General features: G+C 39.0%; 1 protein-coding gene and 1 long non-coding RNA gene across 2 annotated transcripts in view; one reads left to right on the forward strand and one right to left on the reverse strand.

Moving 5' to 3' along the window:
- BICC1 (BicC family RNA binding protein 1) overlaps positions 1–7509 on the forward strand; it is a 302224-nt gene extending 294715 nt beyond the window's left edge. The window contains exon 21 of the mRNA XM_004279964.4: positions 4842–7509. Within this exon, the coding sequence (XP_004280012.1) occupies positions 4842–4972 (131 nt within the window). The 3' untranslated portion in view covers positions 4973–7509. The remainder of the gene's footprint in view (positions 1–4841) is intronic.
- Positions 1–9020, reverse strand: part of LOC117196644 (uncharacterized) — a 29480-nt gene extending 20460 nt beyond the window's left edge. The window contains exons 1-2 of the long non-coding RNA XR_007471157.1: positions 8815–9020; positions 4891–5110 (exon numbers count right to left, since the gene is read on the reverse strand). This is a non-coding gene — a long non-coding RNA (uncharacterized LOC117196644). The remainder of the gene's footprint in view (positions 1–4890; positions 5111–8814) is intronic.
- Positions 9021–19686: the final 10666 nt, after the last annotated feature.

A 19686-nucleotide genomic window follows, 5' to 3' on the forward strand; every position in this document is an offset into this window, starting at 1 on the left:
AACCATCAAACTAAAAGCCTCGGTGGTTTTCCGTTTTCTTTCAGCAGCAGATTGCGCTTGCATTATTTTATAGCAGCTGATCAGCGCCGCCCACCTCCCCACAGGAAATCGTATATATCTGAAGCAGATATAAGCCTTGAAATAGTAGCCTTGAAATAGGTGCAGAGATTCAGCCATTGAGCAGCCCGTTAGGCTTCTGTATGGATAGAGTCCTGCACACATCAGTTTGAGAAGTCTTCCTCCACCCTATATACCCAAGCGGCTGCATTGATGGTGCTCCACAGGGCAGCCACTGCTTCCTGTTCACTCATCAGATCAGCTTGGTTATAGTGGAACGCTATATTCACATAAGGAGATCTGAGATTTGCCTCTCCAAGTCATGTACCCTTGGGTGAGTTTGCAAACCTCTTTTGGTTGTGGTTTCTTAACTGTGAAGGTGGATTGGAGTAGATGATTGTGTAAGGTCACCTTCCATTTCTAAAATCTGTCCTTCCATGTGGTATATCATCAGGCACAGTGAAAATAACCTACAGTTTTAATGATATGTATTATTATTGTTCTTTTTTTTTTTTTTTTTTTTTACTATCTGTGGCAATAGGATAGTTTTCAACTTCTTTACCCTAAAGCTCAGTCTCAGAGGGTTACTTCTGGATCCAAATTAACTTTATATATTTTTACATTATTTTATTAATTTGAAAATGGAATTGATATACTACTTGAAATTTTATTAACTCGATCACCATGTCTATACTGTTAAAATATGTCTATGGGGCCGCACACTTATACCACAGAAGTGTATGTTTCAGAACTCCATAATCTTTCACTAGAGATTTGTGGAATATCCGTGACAGTACAATGAAAATTAAGTCTTTTCTTTGTGTACCAACCCAATTCCAAACTCTCTAAAGCTTCCAGCAACAAGCAGATATCTCTAAATATTTTCATAGATTCCAAGTGGATCTTCAGTACTTTTACTCTGGGATACATTGGTGATATATTCTAGGTGGGTTTTGGAGAGTAGAGTGCAAAAACGGGAGGGGTTTTGAGTCCTCGTTTAAAAGAATGTTTTCTCTAATCATCATCTTCAATGTGTTCTTTTGAGGTTATATCCTATTTCTATAGACTGCCTCTCTCAGTGAGGTTCACAGGTCCTCTTGCTTTTAAAGGGAATTAGAGACTTTGAATAAGATGCCTTATGAATGCTCTGTACAGTGGGAAGTATTTGATTATTTAAGGATGATTTTGCCTTACTTTGTTGAAGTGCATTTGTTTGAACTTGGTAAATCATTTTCTCTGCAAGGAATAAGTTTTTATTGAGAAACCCTTCATCAAAAAGCTTCTTTTTCCAGTTCAATTCCTCTGGTAACAAAGACATTCATTTAAAGTCTCAGAATACTTCATTTCCAGGTAGAGGCAGGATATCAGGTCAGCCTTGACTTAGGTTTGTCTTGTGGTTACATAGTTTGGTTAGATACAGAGTTTGCTCAAACTACTTTTTAAAATTTTGTAGATTTTTAACTTAAAATCGGAGTTGTTCTTTCAGTATAAGGTTTTGGTTTGTTTTTAATCTTGGGCCAGAAGACATTTATTTTAATGTTATAGGAGGAGATGAGATTTATCTCTGATAGGAATGAATCAGAGAAAAAATTTCATCTTTTTTTCAAATCCACGATTTTTTGAAAATTCATGGATTTCTGAGTATTTTAGTGATTGGTTAACTAAATGTACAGGGACTCAGTGAAAGGAAGTTTAGCATCCTGTTGACAGGCTTTCCGCCACAGCCTCAGGTAGATCTAACATTTCCTGACCTATTCTTTTAGTTTGTGACTCTGTTCAGATCCGCAACAAGATCCTGAGAGCTGCCAGGATTGTGTGAACCTTGGAATTTCAAAGAAAAAGGTTGGTATTTTCTCAAACTATCCCTTAGGCTTACTGAAAAAAATCAGAAGAGGGAGTTTGCTTTCTAATTTAAAAAACAACAAGAACTAAAGTCTCTTCAGTAGGACTTGATCCTTGATAATCTTAAAGACTTATCTCTGTGCTTCACACTTGGAATATCTCTATATATGTACTCTTAGAAATTACATCTTTAGGGAGTGGCTGAATTTCTTCATGATCATTTGTCCTCTCAAAAATCTAGCTCATGTGACTTTTCAGAATGAAGTTTTCAATGTCTGTTAAAAATTTTTGTCTTCAGTGGCCCGACTGTTTTCATGTGCTCATGGAGAATGGTGTTTGACTTACTCCTTTCTTCTCCTTCTCTGTAGTGTGGGAATGTCCTCCTGATTCATGGGTTATTTCCCCATGAGAAAATGGAGGCCAAAGAAATTCTCCTCATTTGAAGGTGATAAAACTTTCCCAGGCTGTGTTTAAGGGGATTCATTTATTCTCAACTCTCCTATAAATTTGCCTTTAAATATATTCAATTCTGTCTTGATCTCTGAATTTTATGTGTTTGTTTTTTAAACAAGATACATGTGATAGGAATGTCATTGCTACTGCGTTTCTTCAGGAACTTGAAACAATAGCCATCTATACGCATGCCTGCATGTGTCTTTTGCTTGTAATATCTTCCTTGCTTCTTCAGAGTTTCTAAGCTTTATCTATTTAAAAAGTAAATTTGATATCCATGTAAAATATTAAGGAAAGCTCTGTTACCTACATACCTGAAACTACCAATTTCTCAAATTTGTATTCCTGATACCTCGGTTGATCTCCGCCCAATGGATGGACCACTGAAGCCCATAGCATAGACCTTTGCATCAGGCAGGCAGGGTTTCAACTCTGTCACTTAACAGGCATGTGGGCAAGTTACTTCGTCTATTTTTAAAACTCAGGTTCCTTATCTACTTAACAGGCATGTAGGCAAGTTACTTCGTCTATTTTTAAAACTCAGGTTCCTTATCTACTTAACAGGCATGTGGGCAAGTTACTTTGTCTATTTTTAAAACTCAGGTTCCTTATCTACTTAACAGGCATGTGGGCAAGTTACTTCGTCTGTTTTTAAAACTCAGGTTCCTTATCTATAAAATGGAGGATGGTAATATTATCTACCCCTTAAGGAGGACTTAAATAGGACACAACGAATGTAAAGTGCTTGTCGTATAATAGGCTCTAATAAATTACTGTTGGTTCTCTTCTCCCCTAAGACTTAAATGTGAACAGAATGCGTCACCCCTATAGGGCAGACAGTTACATTTTGGAAAGCAGTGGGGTAAAATGTTAAGGGTATTGATCCTGCTTCTAGCACTTGGGAGACAGGAGTACATCTGGCCATATGGCTGTCCCTGGCCACCTACGACCCACTGCAACCTGCCTGAGCCTCTGTTCGCGTCCTCAGCATTACTGTAGCAGGCCATAGCTTGCTGTGTAATCTCAGAGCTCAGAATGGGGCTGTGTTGTGTATGGTTGAAAAAGTCCTGAGTTCCATGCAGATAATTAAAGGTGCTGAATCACTTGCTTCACTACCCTCCCAGAGAAAAAGACAACAGCTTTAAACACATCAACTATACATTCTGTCTACTTGAGACTGAATAAGTTTGAAGATACAGTTGACCCTTGAACCACACAGGAGTTAACCCCCATGTAACTTATAGTCACCCTTTGTATCCACAGTTCCTCTGCATCTGCAGATTCCACCAACTGTGTAACACTGTAGTATTTACTATTGAAAAATATCCATGTGTAAGTAGACCCACTCAGTTCAAATCCGCGCTATTCGAAGGTCAACTATATTTGCATTTGGTGGCTATCAGAAACGCTGCTTTCTAGAGTCTGACAATTCTGTTTGCTTGTATGAGTTCGTTAGTAATAATCACATCAGTTGACTTGCGAATTTGAGAATGTGTGTATGGAGGGGAGGATGGGGTATTGCATAGTCATAAACAAGGTAGGCTGCTTCCATTTTTCACCTTTCTGGTTAATAATTTTTACTTGGGAAAAGACATAAACTAAACAACCAGTACTCTGGTTTGTTTAAAATGAAAATCGAGGATCTTTGTTTTTCCCTGAAAATTTGGATTCACATATTGGTTGTTTTCAATTGTATTAATTTCCTTAACTGTTGCTATGTTTACTAAGTTGATTTTTTATTCAAAGAAACCTTCTGCTCATGCAATATGCTTCTTCATATAACCCTTTCTGACTCAAGGAGTGTAGTCATCATGAGTCAGTGGAGCCACAGGGCTGTGGATTTTTTTTTTTTATCATCTTTATTGGAGTATAATTGCTTTACAATGTTGTGTTAGTTTCTGCTTTGTAACAAAGTGAATCACCTATACATATACGTATATCCCCGTATCTCTTCCCTCTTGCGTCTCCCTCGTACCCGGGGCTGTGGATTAACAGATCAGTGTGCTTTTCCAGTATTCTGGTGTTTACAAGTGGGATCCTCTTTTCATGTCGACTTAAATAATTTAATGATCACTGTGTTTGACATGGATGAGTTTAATGAGCTATAATAATTTTCTGTATCACTGGTAATACATCCTCTCATATGCCTTTCACCAGCTTTGATGGTGCCTCTCCCTTTGCCTCTGCAATGACATTTGGGATTGGTGAAACTATTTTGTATGTTTGGACTTGAGAGTGTTCTGAGGATATAGTCCCCAGATACTTTACGAACTGCAGTAAAAATGATTCGCTGTCCTTCGTTCTCTCAGCTACAAATGGCTACCTTTCATATCAGACTTTCTAGCATTTCAAAAATGTCTTGACGGTCAACTTAAAGGTTTTCCTTTTGCTACCTACTTGACTTTCCCCCCAGAACCTACCACATCACCATTTTCTGAGCTGAGCTCTACTGCCACGTGCTGATTCTCTCTCTCTCTCTCTCTCTGTAGAACTAAATAAAAACCGAAGAAAGCTCTTTGAACCGCCAAATACACGCACCTCTTTCCTGGAAGGCGGAGCAAGTGGGAGGCTACCCCGTCAGTATCACTCAGACATTGCTAGTGTCAGTGGCCGCTGGTAGCAGTACCGTCCAGGCACACGCCCGCCAACTCTGTCAAGTCGGACGCAGGAGATCTGTGAACAGCCTTCACTGCACACCGTCCTCAGCACTCGGGTGTCTGGTATCAGGACCAAAGCATCTTATTCGCACCTGAACTTTCTGCCGAAGAGAGAGATGATGATGTTCTTATGTCATCATACAGAATGCCACATGAGGATTACTTTTTTTTTTTCCTAACGGCAATTGGACAGAATTTGCAATATGAGGGTAGGGCTTTATTTCCTGTTTTTATTTACCTATATAATAACATATGCACTGATTTTTTTTACTTAACATGAAGGCTGAGTTGACATCTGGGATGCCAGAAAACACAGAAGTTATTTTGTTTGTTTGCTTATTTTGTTTGGGTATTTGGGGATTTTTTTAAAAAAATAATCAAAGTGGGATTTTTCTGGTACTGCTTTAAAATAATTATTGAGGTCTTTCAGCACTTTACACTTTCTTACTTCTTGTCCTGTGGAAATTATCTCTCTTTCTCTCGTTTTTGTCACCTGATGTATTGGTACAAATCAGACTGCGTTAAATTTTTATTTGACATAGTGGTACTGGATTATTAGTTTCTGTGCAGAATAGTCTGTGACTTTGGGAAATGTAAGTGACTCCACTTGGTTATGGACCAGTTCTGTTCATGTATGTCAGCATCCTAGAAACACTTAGCAATGAACCTAGTTCACTGTAACAGGTGCGAGCAAAGAAACACCAAATGGACTTTGCAATATTAACCCTTTGCAGTCATCATATTTAGCTGCTGCCTTTATTGCTAAAATGTTTTTAATGGTTGTCTGAAGGCAAAGGGCTATTTTTAGTATACTGCCACTAAAGGACACTTATTTATATCAAACTTTTATTTTTAGATATTATAAGCATACCGTACATAACTGATTAAGTTGATATCTACTAGAGATTTATGGTAGAGAATGGACGGCATTCAATAACTGGAGCCCTAGATTGTCACTTTATTTAAAAAAGATAAATAATCATCTGACAAGACAGCACTGTTGCCATGAGGAGGAGAAATACATCACTGTCCTTATGTACACATTAGCTGTGCTCCATGTGGTCACAGGACTTACCTAAAACCATATCTGTCTGCTTGAAGTAGACTTGGGTTTGTTGAGAATGGAAAGGCTTTATTTAAGTCTCCAGGGTGACAGTTTACAAAGACAGCAGAGTTCTGAAGGAGGAAAAATAAAAGACTATTTTGTAAGTGGCTAAACTCGTTGTTACAATCTTGATACTGTGAAAGTCCAAGAAATCAGGCAACATTGTTTCCTAGGTCTTTTCAGACATCTTATTATGGATTTATGAAGGGTTTTCAATCCATGAAGACAATCACTAAGTGCCTCTCTTTCTTCAAAGCAATATTATTTCCAAGTGTATTAATTTGTTGGAAAACTTTCCCATAGGACACGTGGTGACTTACCTGTACTGTAATGACTTATTTATGTTCAGTATTCGAGACTTTCTACATGGACATAAACCACTGTCACGTGCTCTCCACAGAAGGCATTAGATTCATACACAACAATTGGGGACTTTCATACAAATGTGGGATCAGAAATACTTGTCTGATTTTTTCCATGGTTAAGTCTTATCATTAAAGTAAGAACAAGAATCGGAGAGAAATTTTGCACACCGAAAAATTTTCACTTAAAAAAAAAAAAGAGTATTGGTTACCGTGAAGGCATAGATAATGGGCCTGTCATAAAATTATCAATTATAACAGCACTAAGGAGATGCCTGTTCCCAAACAGAACTGTATGTGCTTATGGATGTAGAACTAAATCGCTCCCTTCACAAGTACAGTGGAATGTTCCTGCGTGTATGTCACATGTATGCAGGTTATCACGTGGAGCTTCCTGCCTTATATGGCTGTATGAACACAGCATGCTACACACTCAGCAATAGAGTAAGGATACCAGATCTGTTTCCTGTGCAACAACTCAGTGCTCTGAATTTTACCATTTCTTTAATAAGACCTCCTCCCCAAATAAAAAATAATCATTTGGAGTCTTTCCCCCCCAGCTCTTTACCATGCATTTGCAACAGGAGGAAGATGGAATGATTTGCAGTATTGAGTTGATATAGGTTTTATGAACAGTGCTTTGATATTATGCCAAAGGGAAAACTGTCCCAATTAAACCAGATTAGGGTGGCTAAAAAAGTAAATAAAAAACACTGGAAATTACTTTTCTCACTTTCTCTTGATGCAATGAAGGGATTATGACACTACAGTATACGGTGTTGTCAGTGTTATATGATGCACAAAATATTTGGATTATTTGAATAAATGTTTTTAATCAATCTGTGCCTTAATAGTGACCGGTTATCTGTAAATATAGAACAGATACAGATTGTATTTTTGTGTGGGTTTTTGTCCTTTTAGTGATTTTTTTTAAAAAATGAGAGATGGAACTAAACATTGAAAATGGGAATTTTTTCCTAAACTAATCAAGTGTTATATGAAAAATAAATTTATATAACCCCTTTGTATTGCCCTTGCTAGATGAAATGTGTCTTTGTTTCTAGCTTTTTAAAAAATATTTTCAGCAGAATTGAAAGACATTTCTGCAGTAGAATTATATACGCACTCCCTGCCCTGTTGTTTTGCATTGACAGTCCTCATTTTCAACCTGAAGCTAAGGCACTTCATTTTAGCCAGAGAATCCAGGACCAGTAATCAATCATTGTTTCTGTGGCCACCCACACGTATATAGAAAAAGAGTAAGATTATGGAACAGGTTTTATTCTTGTTCATTCTTTTCTTTAATAAAGACTCAAGTCTATGACTGCTTTGACGACCTCATCCATCAGCAAAGGAGCTCCTTGCTAAAGTGATGCAGGGTTTCTTGACCCAGGTTCCCATTTCAGAGGCTGACTGTGCTATCACACCGCATGGTTACTGTGCCTTGCTCTGAGATTGTATCTGAACTTATTCTTACATGGAATTGGCACTATACTATTAATCCTGAGATTTGTCTAAATCTCAAAGAAACCCTAGCCCTCTACCCATTATGCTCCCAGAGTTATCTCCACTTGAATTACCTATGCTGGTGGTTCTTAAAAATTGTTTCTAGCAAATAGTTCTTTTGATAACTGAAATATTACTTGTGAACCCAATATTATTCATCAATTCACTCATTCATTCATTATATAAATACTTAAATGAGGGCTAAGTACTAGGCCCTGTTCTAGGAACTCTAGTAAATGAAACATAAACCCTTGTTCTCCCTAAGCTTTCATTCAAACTGGAGAAAGATGGAACTGATGAAGAGGGAATGAAGGATGGAATACCCTACCCTTCAACACAGGCCTCCTTGCATTTACAGCATGCCAAGGGAGCTAGCTCTTGAGTGCTGTCTAGAAACCCCGGTTTTTGACAAAATGGTTTAAAGTACCTATCTCATAGAAACAGGCCTATGCTTTCAATGCAAAATATTATTCACAGCCTCCCTTTCTCCTTTTTCTAGGTTTCATAGATTCAAACACATTCTTGAAAGGAGTGTGTAAGCCAAAAGGGTTATACAGCTTTGTATGATGACCCATCACTTCCTAGATTTGACTCCCAGTGACTCTGCAGTATTCAGAAATGAGATTTACCTTGAAAGAACATGAGGTTGCTACCCCTGAGGATACTCCAAGAATGCAATCATAGAGAATGATGTCACCAAGATGGTGACAGGTCATTCCTGACTTCACTTCCCCTAACTAAAAGAAAAACCAGCAACTGTTCATGGATAAGACACCACTAAGGAGGGGCTTGCAACAACCAGCCCTCGGATCCTGGCAGTGTGAGTTCCTACCTGCAGTGCCCAAGTAGTAGTCCCAAGCAGCGGCTTTGCTTATCTGCAGAACCAAGACGGTAGCACAGTCTGACCAGGGAACTTAGAGGAGTGCAGGTCTGCCTGATTCAAGTGCTCAAATGAGGAGTTTTTCAGGCCCTGGAGCCTGGTCTGCCCACACCCAGGCAAGGGAGCGGAGCCATAGCCTCCCCCTCTGTGGATTGTGAGTCCCCACCCCATCTGACAGGAAGGGCTGGCAGAACGCCTGGAAGCTGCTGCATAACCCAGTAATGCGCAAGCTGAGAGGCAGGCAGGCAGGCAGAGCTGACCTCCAGGGCAAAGCAAGTGGCCCTCTTTGGCCAGGGAACTTGGGGCGTGGATTGGCTTGAGTCACCACCACAAACAAAGAGACTTATCGTGGTCTTGGAGTTGCTTCTCCCACTGCACTGGGGAAGGGAAATGAATTCATAATTGCATTCATAGCTCCTTCAGGCTTCCTGATCGGGGAACCTAACCAGAGCACACTGCGTAGCCGCTCCAATAGCTCTGCTTACAGTGTCACTTAAAACCCATGAGCACAATCCATGGCTTTTCCCATCTGCAGAGCAAAACTGGTGGCCTTGCCTGACCAAGATACTCATTTCACACTCTTGCCTGACTTCAGGTCCCCAAACAACAAGCTGTGCAGCCCCTGGGTCTTGTCCTGCAGTCCTGCAAGGCAGGCTAGTACATAGCCCTACCTACTGCTGAGTAAAGAAGCCAGTCATGACCACTTAACAAGCATCACCAAGCAAATGTGGAGCACATCCTATAGCCTCCCTTGGGCAGGGAACCAAGCAGCAGTCTATCCAGCTATTCTCAGCTAGGGGCACGTAACTCACCCTGACCTTAGAGCTCAAACAGTTGTCTTGCCCTAAAATAGACCCTTAGCAGCTCCCCACCTGCCCAAGGATGGTACCAGCAGACATGCCTGGAAACCCAACTGAGCTGACTGGTGAAAAATTTTCTCTGCCAAGGTGAACCAGCAAAGTCTGGGGGAGGAGACCACTTATTCAAATATACCAGTGTAAGAAATCAAGGACCATAAAACATCATGTAAATATGACACTATGCAAGGAAATTAATAAGGCACTAATAAAGGATCCTAAAAAAATGGAGCACTGTTAAATGTCAGGCAAAGAATTCAGCATAATCCTCTTAAAGAAGTTACTGAACTACAAGAAAACACAGGCAACTCAGTGGAATTAAGAAAGTAACACATGAACCAAATAAATTTAACAAAGAAATAGAAACGAATAACAAAAGCAAAACAACAATAAACAAAACCAAAAACAAACAAAACTCAAAAGGGAAATCCTAGGGCTGAAAAATAGAATAAATGAATTGATAATTCAATAGAGAGCTTCAAAAGCCCACTTGACCATGCAGACAAAGAATCAGCAACGTGGAAGATAGGACCTTATCTAGTCACAGGAACAAAAAGAATGAGAGAGAGGCAGGATGGCAGAGTAGGAAGATTCTGAGCTCAACTCCTCCCATGGACACACCCAAACTACAACCACATATACAACAACTTTCTCTGAGAGCAACCTGAAGGCTTGCAGAACATCTCTTGTACAATTAAGGATATAAAGGGAAAAACCCATCGAGATAGGTAGGAGGGGCACAGATGCAATCTAGTCAGGACCAACACCCCAATGGGTGACCCACAAGCAGAAGGGGATATCACAAACTTGGAAGTCCTCCCTAAGAAATGAGGGGTTCAAACCCCAAATAGAGCACCTTAGCCCTAGGGACCAGAACTGGGAATATGAGCCCCCTTAACTAATTTTGAAAACCAGTGGGGCTTGCAACCAGGAGAGCCAGAGGACAACAAGAAACCAAAACTTGCTCTTAAAGGCGTTACTTGCTCTGAGTCCCAGCATAGAGGCAACAGATTGAAAAGCACCTGCCACTCTAGCCAGCCTGCTAAGATAGCATGCCCCCCAGGCTGTTCTGAGCTCCAGCTCCAGTCCCTCCTACCCACCAAAGCTCCTGGTGCACCACAGGAGAAGTCCTGGTCCGTGCTGGGCTCCAGTGTTCCCCACACCCATCTAGGTGGTGGCTCCCAGTGTAACCTGGGAGAAGTCCTGGCTTGCACCAGGCTCTGGCCCCAGCCGCCCCCGCCCCCTGACCCACCCACCAAGGTGGCTGCCCTGGCATGCCCTGGGAGAAGCCCTGGCGCATGACCACTTCAGCTCCAGTCCTCCTGCCAAAGCCACAAGACATGCAGTCTGCATAAGGGTGCTCCTACACAAGGACATGCTTTCAAGACTGGTAGAGTAACTGTTTCATCTAATTCATAAACACAGAAAGTCAAACAAAATGAGAAGACAGAGGATGTGTTACAAATGAAAGAACATGATAGAACTCCACAACCCCCCCGAATGAATCAGAGATAAGTGATTTACCTGATAAAGAGTTCGAATCAGTGGTCATAAAAATGCTTACTGATCTTGGGAGAAAAATGGAGAATATGGCAATAACTTCAAAAAATTAGAAAATATAGAAAAGAGCCAGTCAGAGCTGAAGAATATAATCAGTGAAATAAAAATACACTACAGGGAATCAACAGCAGATCAGATAAGACAGAAGAATGCACAGGTGATTTGGAAGAAAGAATAGTGGAAATCAGCCAATCACAACGGCAAAAAGAAAAAAGAATTTTTAAAAACGAGAATAGGAGTCCTTGGAGCCAGCCTGGAGGGCATGGGACGCTGCGCGCCAGCTTGGCCGTGCCGTCCGGGTAGGGGCGTGCATGGCCCTGGTTCCCCGGCCGGCCCGCCTGGGACTGGGGCACGGCCCGGTGGCTCCCCACCCACTCCTTGCTCCTCACGCAGCCCCTCGTACGACCCCGGGCGTGAGGCGGCCGAGCTGAGGCACCGGGAAATTGCAAAGCTCATCTACAGCCAGATCGACAGCATATTCTTTTTTAGGAATCAAGAATCAACACTGGGCTATTTCCTAAGATTAAACCATGAAAGCCCACTTGGAGGCTGCATGGCCATCTGCACGGTTGAACCTGAAAAATGGATTTTTTCAATCGGGGAGATCTCCTTATTCAGCTAAATCATCAGAAGTGGTGAGAAGGAAAGATCCCTACCCGACCGAAGGCCCAAATAAAATTAGAAATGAAAGAGGAGAAGTTACAACTTATATCACAGAAATACAAACAATCATAAGAGAATACTACAAACAATTATATGCCAACAGAGTGGACAACCTAGAACAAATGGATAAATTCCTAGAAACATAAAATATTCCAAGACTGAATCAGGAAGAAATAGAAAATCTGAACAGACCAATCACTAGTAATGAAATTGAACTGGTAGTCATTCCCCCACCCCCCACCCCAAATAAAAGTCTAGGACCAGATGGCTTCGCAGGGGAATTCTACCAAACACTTAAAGAAGAACTAATATTTATCCTTTTCAAACTATTCCACAATGTTGAAGAGGAGGGAACATGGCCAAACTCATTTCACAAGGCCAGCATTACCTGATACCCAAACAGAAAAAGACACTATCAGAAAAGAAAACTACTGACTAATATCTCTGATCAATATAGATGCAAAAATGCTCAGTAACATACAAGCAAACCAAATTTAGCAGCACATTAAAACTATCACTCACCATGGTCAAGTGGAATTTATCCCTGGATGCAAGGATGATTCAAAATACGTAAACTGATCAATGTGATATATCACATGAATAAAATGAAAGGGAAAAAACTATATGATCGTCTCAATAGATGCAGAAAAAGCATTTGGCAAACTCAACATCTTTTCATGATAAAAAGTCTTAACAAATTAGGTATGAAAGAAACATACCTGAACATAATAAAGCCCACATGTGATAAGTCCACAGCTAATATCATACTCAGTGGAGAAAGATTAAAAGCTTTTTCTCTAAGACCAGAAAGAAGACAAGGGTGCCCACCCTCACCACTCCTATTCAACATAGTACGGGAAATCCTAGCCAGAACATCAGGCAAGAAAAAGAAATAAAAGTCATCAAAATTGTTAAATGGAGTAAAATTGTCTGTCTCTGCAGATGACATGATTTTATATGTAGAAAATCCTAAAGACCCTACCAAAAAACTGTTATGCCTAATCAATGAATTCAGTAAAGCTGCAAGATGCTATTTTTATAGGTTAATTTTGTATTTCTATATATTAATAACAAATTGTCTGAAAAAGAAATAAAGAAGTTGATCTCATTTACAATAGCAATCAAAAACAGTAAAATACTTAGGAATAAACTTAAAGTAGGAGGTCAAAGATCTCTACTCTGAAAATTAGAAGATATTGATGAAAGAAATTGAAGAAGACACAAACATATGGATAGGTACACTACGTTCATGGATTAGAAGAACTCATATTATTCAAATGTTCATAACTACTGCCAACCATCTATAGATTCAGTGTAACCCCTATCGAGATTCCAATGGCATTCCAATTCCATTTTACAGAAGTAGGAAAAACAATCCTAAATTTTACATAGGACTACAAAGACTCCAAATAGCCAAAGCAATCCTGAGAAAGAAGAACAAAACAGGAGGCATCACTGTTCTTGATTTCAAGCTATACTCTAAAGCTATAGTAATCAAAACAATATGGTTTTGGATAAAAACAGAGGAATCAATGGAACAGAATTGATAGCTCATAAATAAACCAAAATATATATGGCCAACCAACATTTGAAAATGGAGCCAACGATACTCAATGGAGAAAAGGTTGTCTCTTTAATAGATGATCCTCAGAAAATTGGACATTCACATGTAAAAGAATTTAACTAGACCCCTGTCTTACACCACTCACAAAAATTAACTCAGAATGGATTAGGACTTAAATGTAAGAACTGAAACTAAAACCATAAAACTCCCAGAAGAAAATCCAGGAAAAAGCTCCTTGACACGTGTCTTGGCAATGATTTTTTGCTATGATTCCTAGAGTCCAAGCAATAAAGGCAAAAATTAAAAAGTGGGACTACATGAAACTAAAATGTTTCTGCAGAGCAAAAGAAACAATCAACAAAGTGAAAAGGTCACCTAGGAACGAGAAAAGGTATTTGTAATCCATATATCTGATAAGAAGTTAATATCTAAAATATATAAAGAACTCATACAACTCAACAGCGAAAAAAAAAAAAAACACACCAAATAATTCAATTAAAATAGGGTAAAAGACCTGAACAGACATTTTTCCAAAGGAGATACAGGAATGTCCAACACATACAGGAAAGGACACTTAACATCACTAGTCATTAGGGAAATGACAATCAAAACCACAATGAGGGGGGCTTCCCTGGTGGTGCAGTGGTTGAGAGTCCGCCTGCTGATGCAGGGGACACGGGTTCGTGCCTCGGTCCAGGAAGATCCCACATGCCATGGAGTGGCTGGGTCCGTGAACCATGGCCGCTGAGCCTGCGCATCTGGAGCCTGTGCTCTGCAACGGGAGAGGCCACAACACTGAGAGGCCCGCGTACCACAAAAAAAAAAACAAAAAACACAATGAGATACACCTCATGACTGTTAGAATGGCCATAATGAAAAAGACAAGAGAAAACAAATGTGCCAAGAATGTGGAGAAAAGGGAATCCTTGAACATTCTGGGTAGGACTGTAAACTAGTATAGCCACTGTGGAAAACAGTATAGAGCATTCTCAAAGTATTACAAATAAAACTACCATATGATCCAACAATTCCACTTCTGGAAATATATCTGAAAGAAACAAAGATGCTAACTTGAAAAGCTTCCTGCACCCCCATGTTCATAGCAGCAATATTATTTACAATAGCCAGGGCATGAAAGCAACCTAGGGGTCCATCAATGGATGAATGGATTAAGAAGTTGTAGTAAATACATACAATGGAATATTATTCAGCCATAAAAATGAGAAAATCCTGTCATTTGCAACAACATGGATTGATCTTGCTAAGTGAAATAAGTCAAATGAAGAACAACAAATGCAGTATGATCTCACATGTAGAATCCAATTTAAAAAAAAACTCATAGAAAAAGAGATTGATTGTCAGAGGCAGTGGGTAGGGGAGAGGAATTTGGAGGAAGGTGGTTAAAAGATACAAACTTTCAGCTATAAGATAAATAAGTACTAGCAATATAATGCACAACATGATGACTTTAGTTAACACTGCTGTATGATATATAGGAAAGCTGTTAGAGTAAATCCCAAGTTCTCTTCACAAGGAAATAAATTTTTTTTCTTTTTCTTTCTATTGTATCTATATAAAGATGATGGCTGCTACACAAACTTACTGCAGTAATCGTTTCACAATATATGAAAGTTAAACCATTATGCTGTACATCTTAAACTTATTCAGTGATATGTCAATTACATGTCAATAAAACCAGAAAAATACAGTAACATTTAGAAGTTAATTCCAAAAGTAAACCTCCCAATTGTTTTGTGTGTCTCTTAACTGCTTATTGTGTATATAGATGATTTTAGTACTTTGGTCTTTTAACCTTCCTACTAGCTTTTTGCATGGATAATTTCCTCCTTTACTGTATGTTTGCCTTTACCAATGAGCTTTTCATTTGTAATTTTCTTGTTTCTAGTTGTGGCAGTAATGAGGGGAGGAGAGTAAAATGCAGGGAGTTTTAAATGCATTTGAAAATAAGAGATCAGCAACTTAAAACAATAATGTATATATGTAGATTTCTATATAAAAACCTCATGGTAACCAAAAACCAAAAATCTATCATAGATATACACAGACAAAAAGAAAATGGAATCCAAACGTAACACTAAAAATAGTCATTAAATTACAAGAGAACAAAAGAAGAAGAAAGGGAAAAAAGATCTATAAAACAGTTTCCAAACAAGTAACAAAATAAGAACATACATAGCAATAATTACCTTAACAGTAAATGGACTAAATGGTCTAATCAAAAGACACAGAATGGCTGAATGGATTAAAAAATAAGACCTGTATATATGCTGCCTACAAGAGACTCACTTCAGATCTAGAGAAACACACAAACTGAAAGTGAGGGGATGGCAAAAGGTATTCCATGCAAATGGAAATCAAAAGAAAGTTGGAGGGCTTCCCTGGTGGTGCAGTGGTTGAGAGTCTGCCTGCCGATGCAGGGGACACAGGTTCGTGCCGCGGTCCAGGAAGATCCCACATGCCACGGAGCGGCTGGGCCCGTGAGCCATGGCCGCTGGGCCTGCGCGTCCAGAGCCTGTGCTCCTCAACGGGAGAGGCCACAACGGTGAGAGACCCGCGTACCGCCAAAAAAAAAAAAAAGTTGGAGTAAAAATACTTATATTAGACAAAATAGACTTCAAAATAAAGACTATTACAAGAAACAAAGAAGGACACTACATAATGATTAAGTGATCAGTCCAAGAAGAAAATATAACAATTGTAAATATATTTACACCCAACATAGGAGCATCTAAATATATAAGGGAATATTAACAGACATAACAGGAGAAGTTGACAGTAACACAATAATAGTAGGAGACTTTAACACCCCACTTACATCAATGAAGAGATCACCCAGACAGAAAATTAATAAGGAAACACTGGCCTTAAATAACACATTAGACCAGATGGACGTAATTGATATTTATAGAGCTTTCCATCCAAAAGCAGCAGAATGAACTTTCTTTTCAAGTGCACATGGAACATTATCCAAGACAGATCACATGCTAGGCAAGCCTCAGTAAATTTAAGAAAATTGAAATCATATCAAGCATCTTTTTCAACCACAACCCTATGAGACTAGAATCAACTACAAAAAAACCCCCAAAAAACAAACTGCATAAAAAAACAAGAGGAGGGCTTCCCTAGTGGCGCGGTGGTTGAGAGTCTGCCTGCCGATGCAGGGGACACGGGTTTGTGCCCCGGTCTGGGAAGATCCCACATGCCGCAGAGCGGCTGGGCCCCTGAGCCATGGCCGCTGAGCCTGTGCATCTGGAGACTGTGCTCCGCAACGGGAGAGGCCACAACAGTGAGAGGCCCAAGTACCGCAAAAAAAAAAAAAAAAAAAAAAAAAAACAAGAGGAGGCTAAACAATATGTTACTGAACAACCAATGGATCACTGAAGAAATCAAAGAGGAAACTAAAAAAATACCTAGAGAAAAATTAAATGAAAACGCAAAAATCCAAAACCTATGGGACACAGCAAAAGTAGTTCTAAGAGGGAAGTATCAATAGTATCAATATATAACGATAAAAGCATACCTCAGGAAATAAGAAAAATCTCAAACAACCAAAACTTATACCTAAAGCAACCAGAGAAAGAAGAACAAACAAAACCCAAAGTTAGTAGAAAGAAAGAAATCATAAAGATCAGAGCATAAACAAATAAATTAGAGACTAAGAAAATAATAGAAAAGATCAATGAAATTAAAAGCTGGCTCTCTGAAAAGATAAAATTGATAAAGCTTTAACCAGATTCATCAAGAAAAAGAGGGAGGGCTTCCCTGGTGGCGCAGTGGTTGAGAGTCCGCCTGCCAATGCAGGGGACACGGGTTCATGCCCTGGTCCGGGAAGATCCCACATGCCGCGGAGCGGCTGAGCCCGTGAGCCATGGCCACTGAGCCTGCACGTCTGGAGCCTGTGCTCCGCAACGGGAGAGGCCACAACAGTGAGAGGCCCACGTACCACAGAAAGAAAAACAAAAACAAAAACAAAGAAAAAGAGGGAGAGGGCCCAAATCAATAAAATCAGAAGTGAAAAAGAAGTTACAACTTACACCATGAAATACAAAAGATCATAGGAGACTACTATGAACAACTATATGCCAATAAAATGGACAACCTATTTGAAGGAGAAATGGACAAATTGTTAGAAATGTACAATCTCCCAAGACTGAGCCAGAAGACACAGAAAATATGAACAGACCAATTACCAGTAATGAAATTGCATCAGTAATTTAAAAATACCCAACAAACAAAATTCTAGGACTGGATGCCTCACAGGTGAATTCTACCAAACATTTAGAGAATAGTTAACACCTATCCTTCTCAAACTATTCCAAAAATTGCCAAGGAAGGAACACTTCTGGACTCATTCTATGAGGCCAGCATCACCCTGATACCAAAACTTGACAAAGATATCACAAAAAAGAAAATTACAGGCCAATATCACTGATGAACATAGATGCAAAAATCCTCAACACAATATTAGCAAACCAAATCCAACAATACATTAAAAGGATCATACACCATGTTCAACTAGGATTTATATCTCAGGGATGCAAGGATTTTTCAATATCTGCAAATCAATGTGATATACCACACCAATAAATTGAAGAATAAAAATCAAATGACCACCTAAGAGATTTGGAAAAAGCTTTTGACAAAATTCAACATACATTTATGATAAAAACTCTCCAGAAATTGTGCAACATAATAAAGGCCATATATGACAAACCCACAGCTAACATTATACTCAATGATGAAAAGCTGAAAAAGTTTCCTCTAAGATTAGGAACAAGACAAGGATGTCCACTCTCCTCACTTTTATTCAACACAGTATTGGGAGTCCTAGACACAGCAATCAGACAAGAAAAAAATAAAATGAATCTAAATTGGGAAGGAAGAAGTAACTGTTACTGTTTGCAGATGATGATACTATACATAGAAAATCCTAAAGACCCCATCAGAAAACTACTAGAGCTTATCAATAAATTCAGTAAAGTTGCAAGATACAAATTTAATATACAGAAATCTGTTGCATTTTTATATGCTAACAATGATCTATCAGAAAGAGAAATTAAGAAAACAATCCTATTTGCCATTGCATCATAAAGAATAAAACACCTAGGAATAAACCTACCAAAGGAGGTATATGACCTGTACTCAAAAAACTGTAAAACACTGAAGAAAGAAATTTGAAGACAACCCAGATGGAAAGATATACTGTGTTCTCGAATTGAAAGAATTAATATTTTTTTAAAGATTTTTTTTTGATGTGGACCATTTTTAAAGTCTTTATTGACTTTTTTATAATATTGCTTCGGTTTTATGTTTTGGTTTTTTGGCCATGTGGCATGTGGGATCTTAGCTCCCCCACCAGGGATTGAACCTGCACCCCCAGCACTGGAAGGCAAAGTCTCAACCACTGGACCACCAGGGTAGTCCCAAAGAATTAATATTGTTAAAATGACCATACTACCCAAGGCAATCTATAGATTCTATGCAATCCCTATCAAATTACCAATCTTACAGAATAATTTAAATAATTTAAAAATCTGTATGGAAACACAAAAGATCCTCAATAGCCGAAACAATCTTGAGAAAGAAAAATAGAGCTGGAGGAATCAGGCTGACTTTGAACTATATTACAAAGCTACAGTAACCAAAACAGTATGGTACTGGGACAAAAACAGAAACATAGATCAATGAAACAGGATAGAAAGCCCAGAAATAAACCCATGCACTTATGGTCAATTAATCTACAACAAAGGAGGCAAGAATACACAATGGAGAAAAGATAGTCTCTTCAATAAGTGGTGCTGGGAAAACTGGACAGCTACACATAAAAAAATGAAGTTAGAAATTCTCTAACACCATATAGAAAAATAAACTCAAAATTGATTAAAGACCTAAATGTAAGACTGGAAACCATAAAACTCCTAGAGGAAAACATAGGCAGAACACTGACATTAATCACAGCAATGTTTTTTTTGGACCTGTCTCCTAAAACAAAAGAAATAAAAGCAAAAATGAACACACAGGACCTAAGCACAGCAAAGAAAACCGTCATTAAATGAAAAGACAGCCTACTGAATGGGAGAAAAACATTTGCAAATGATATGACCAGTAAGGGGTTAAAAATCCAGACTATATAAACAGATCATACAACTCAACATTAAA

Source organism: Orcinus orca, chromosome 14 (assembly GCF_937001465.1).
Source record: "Orcinus orca chromosome 14, mOrcOrc1.1, whole genome shotgun sequence".
NCBI classification, from domain to species: Eukaryota; Metazoa; Chordata; class Mammalia; order Artiodactyla; family Delphinidae; genus Orcinus; species Orcinus orca.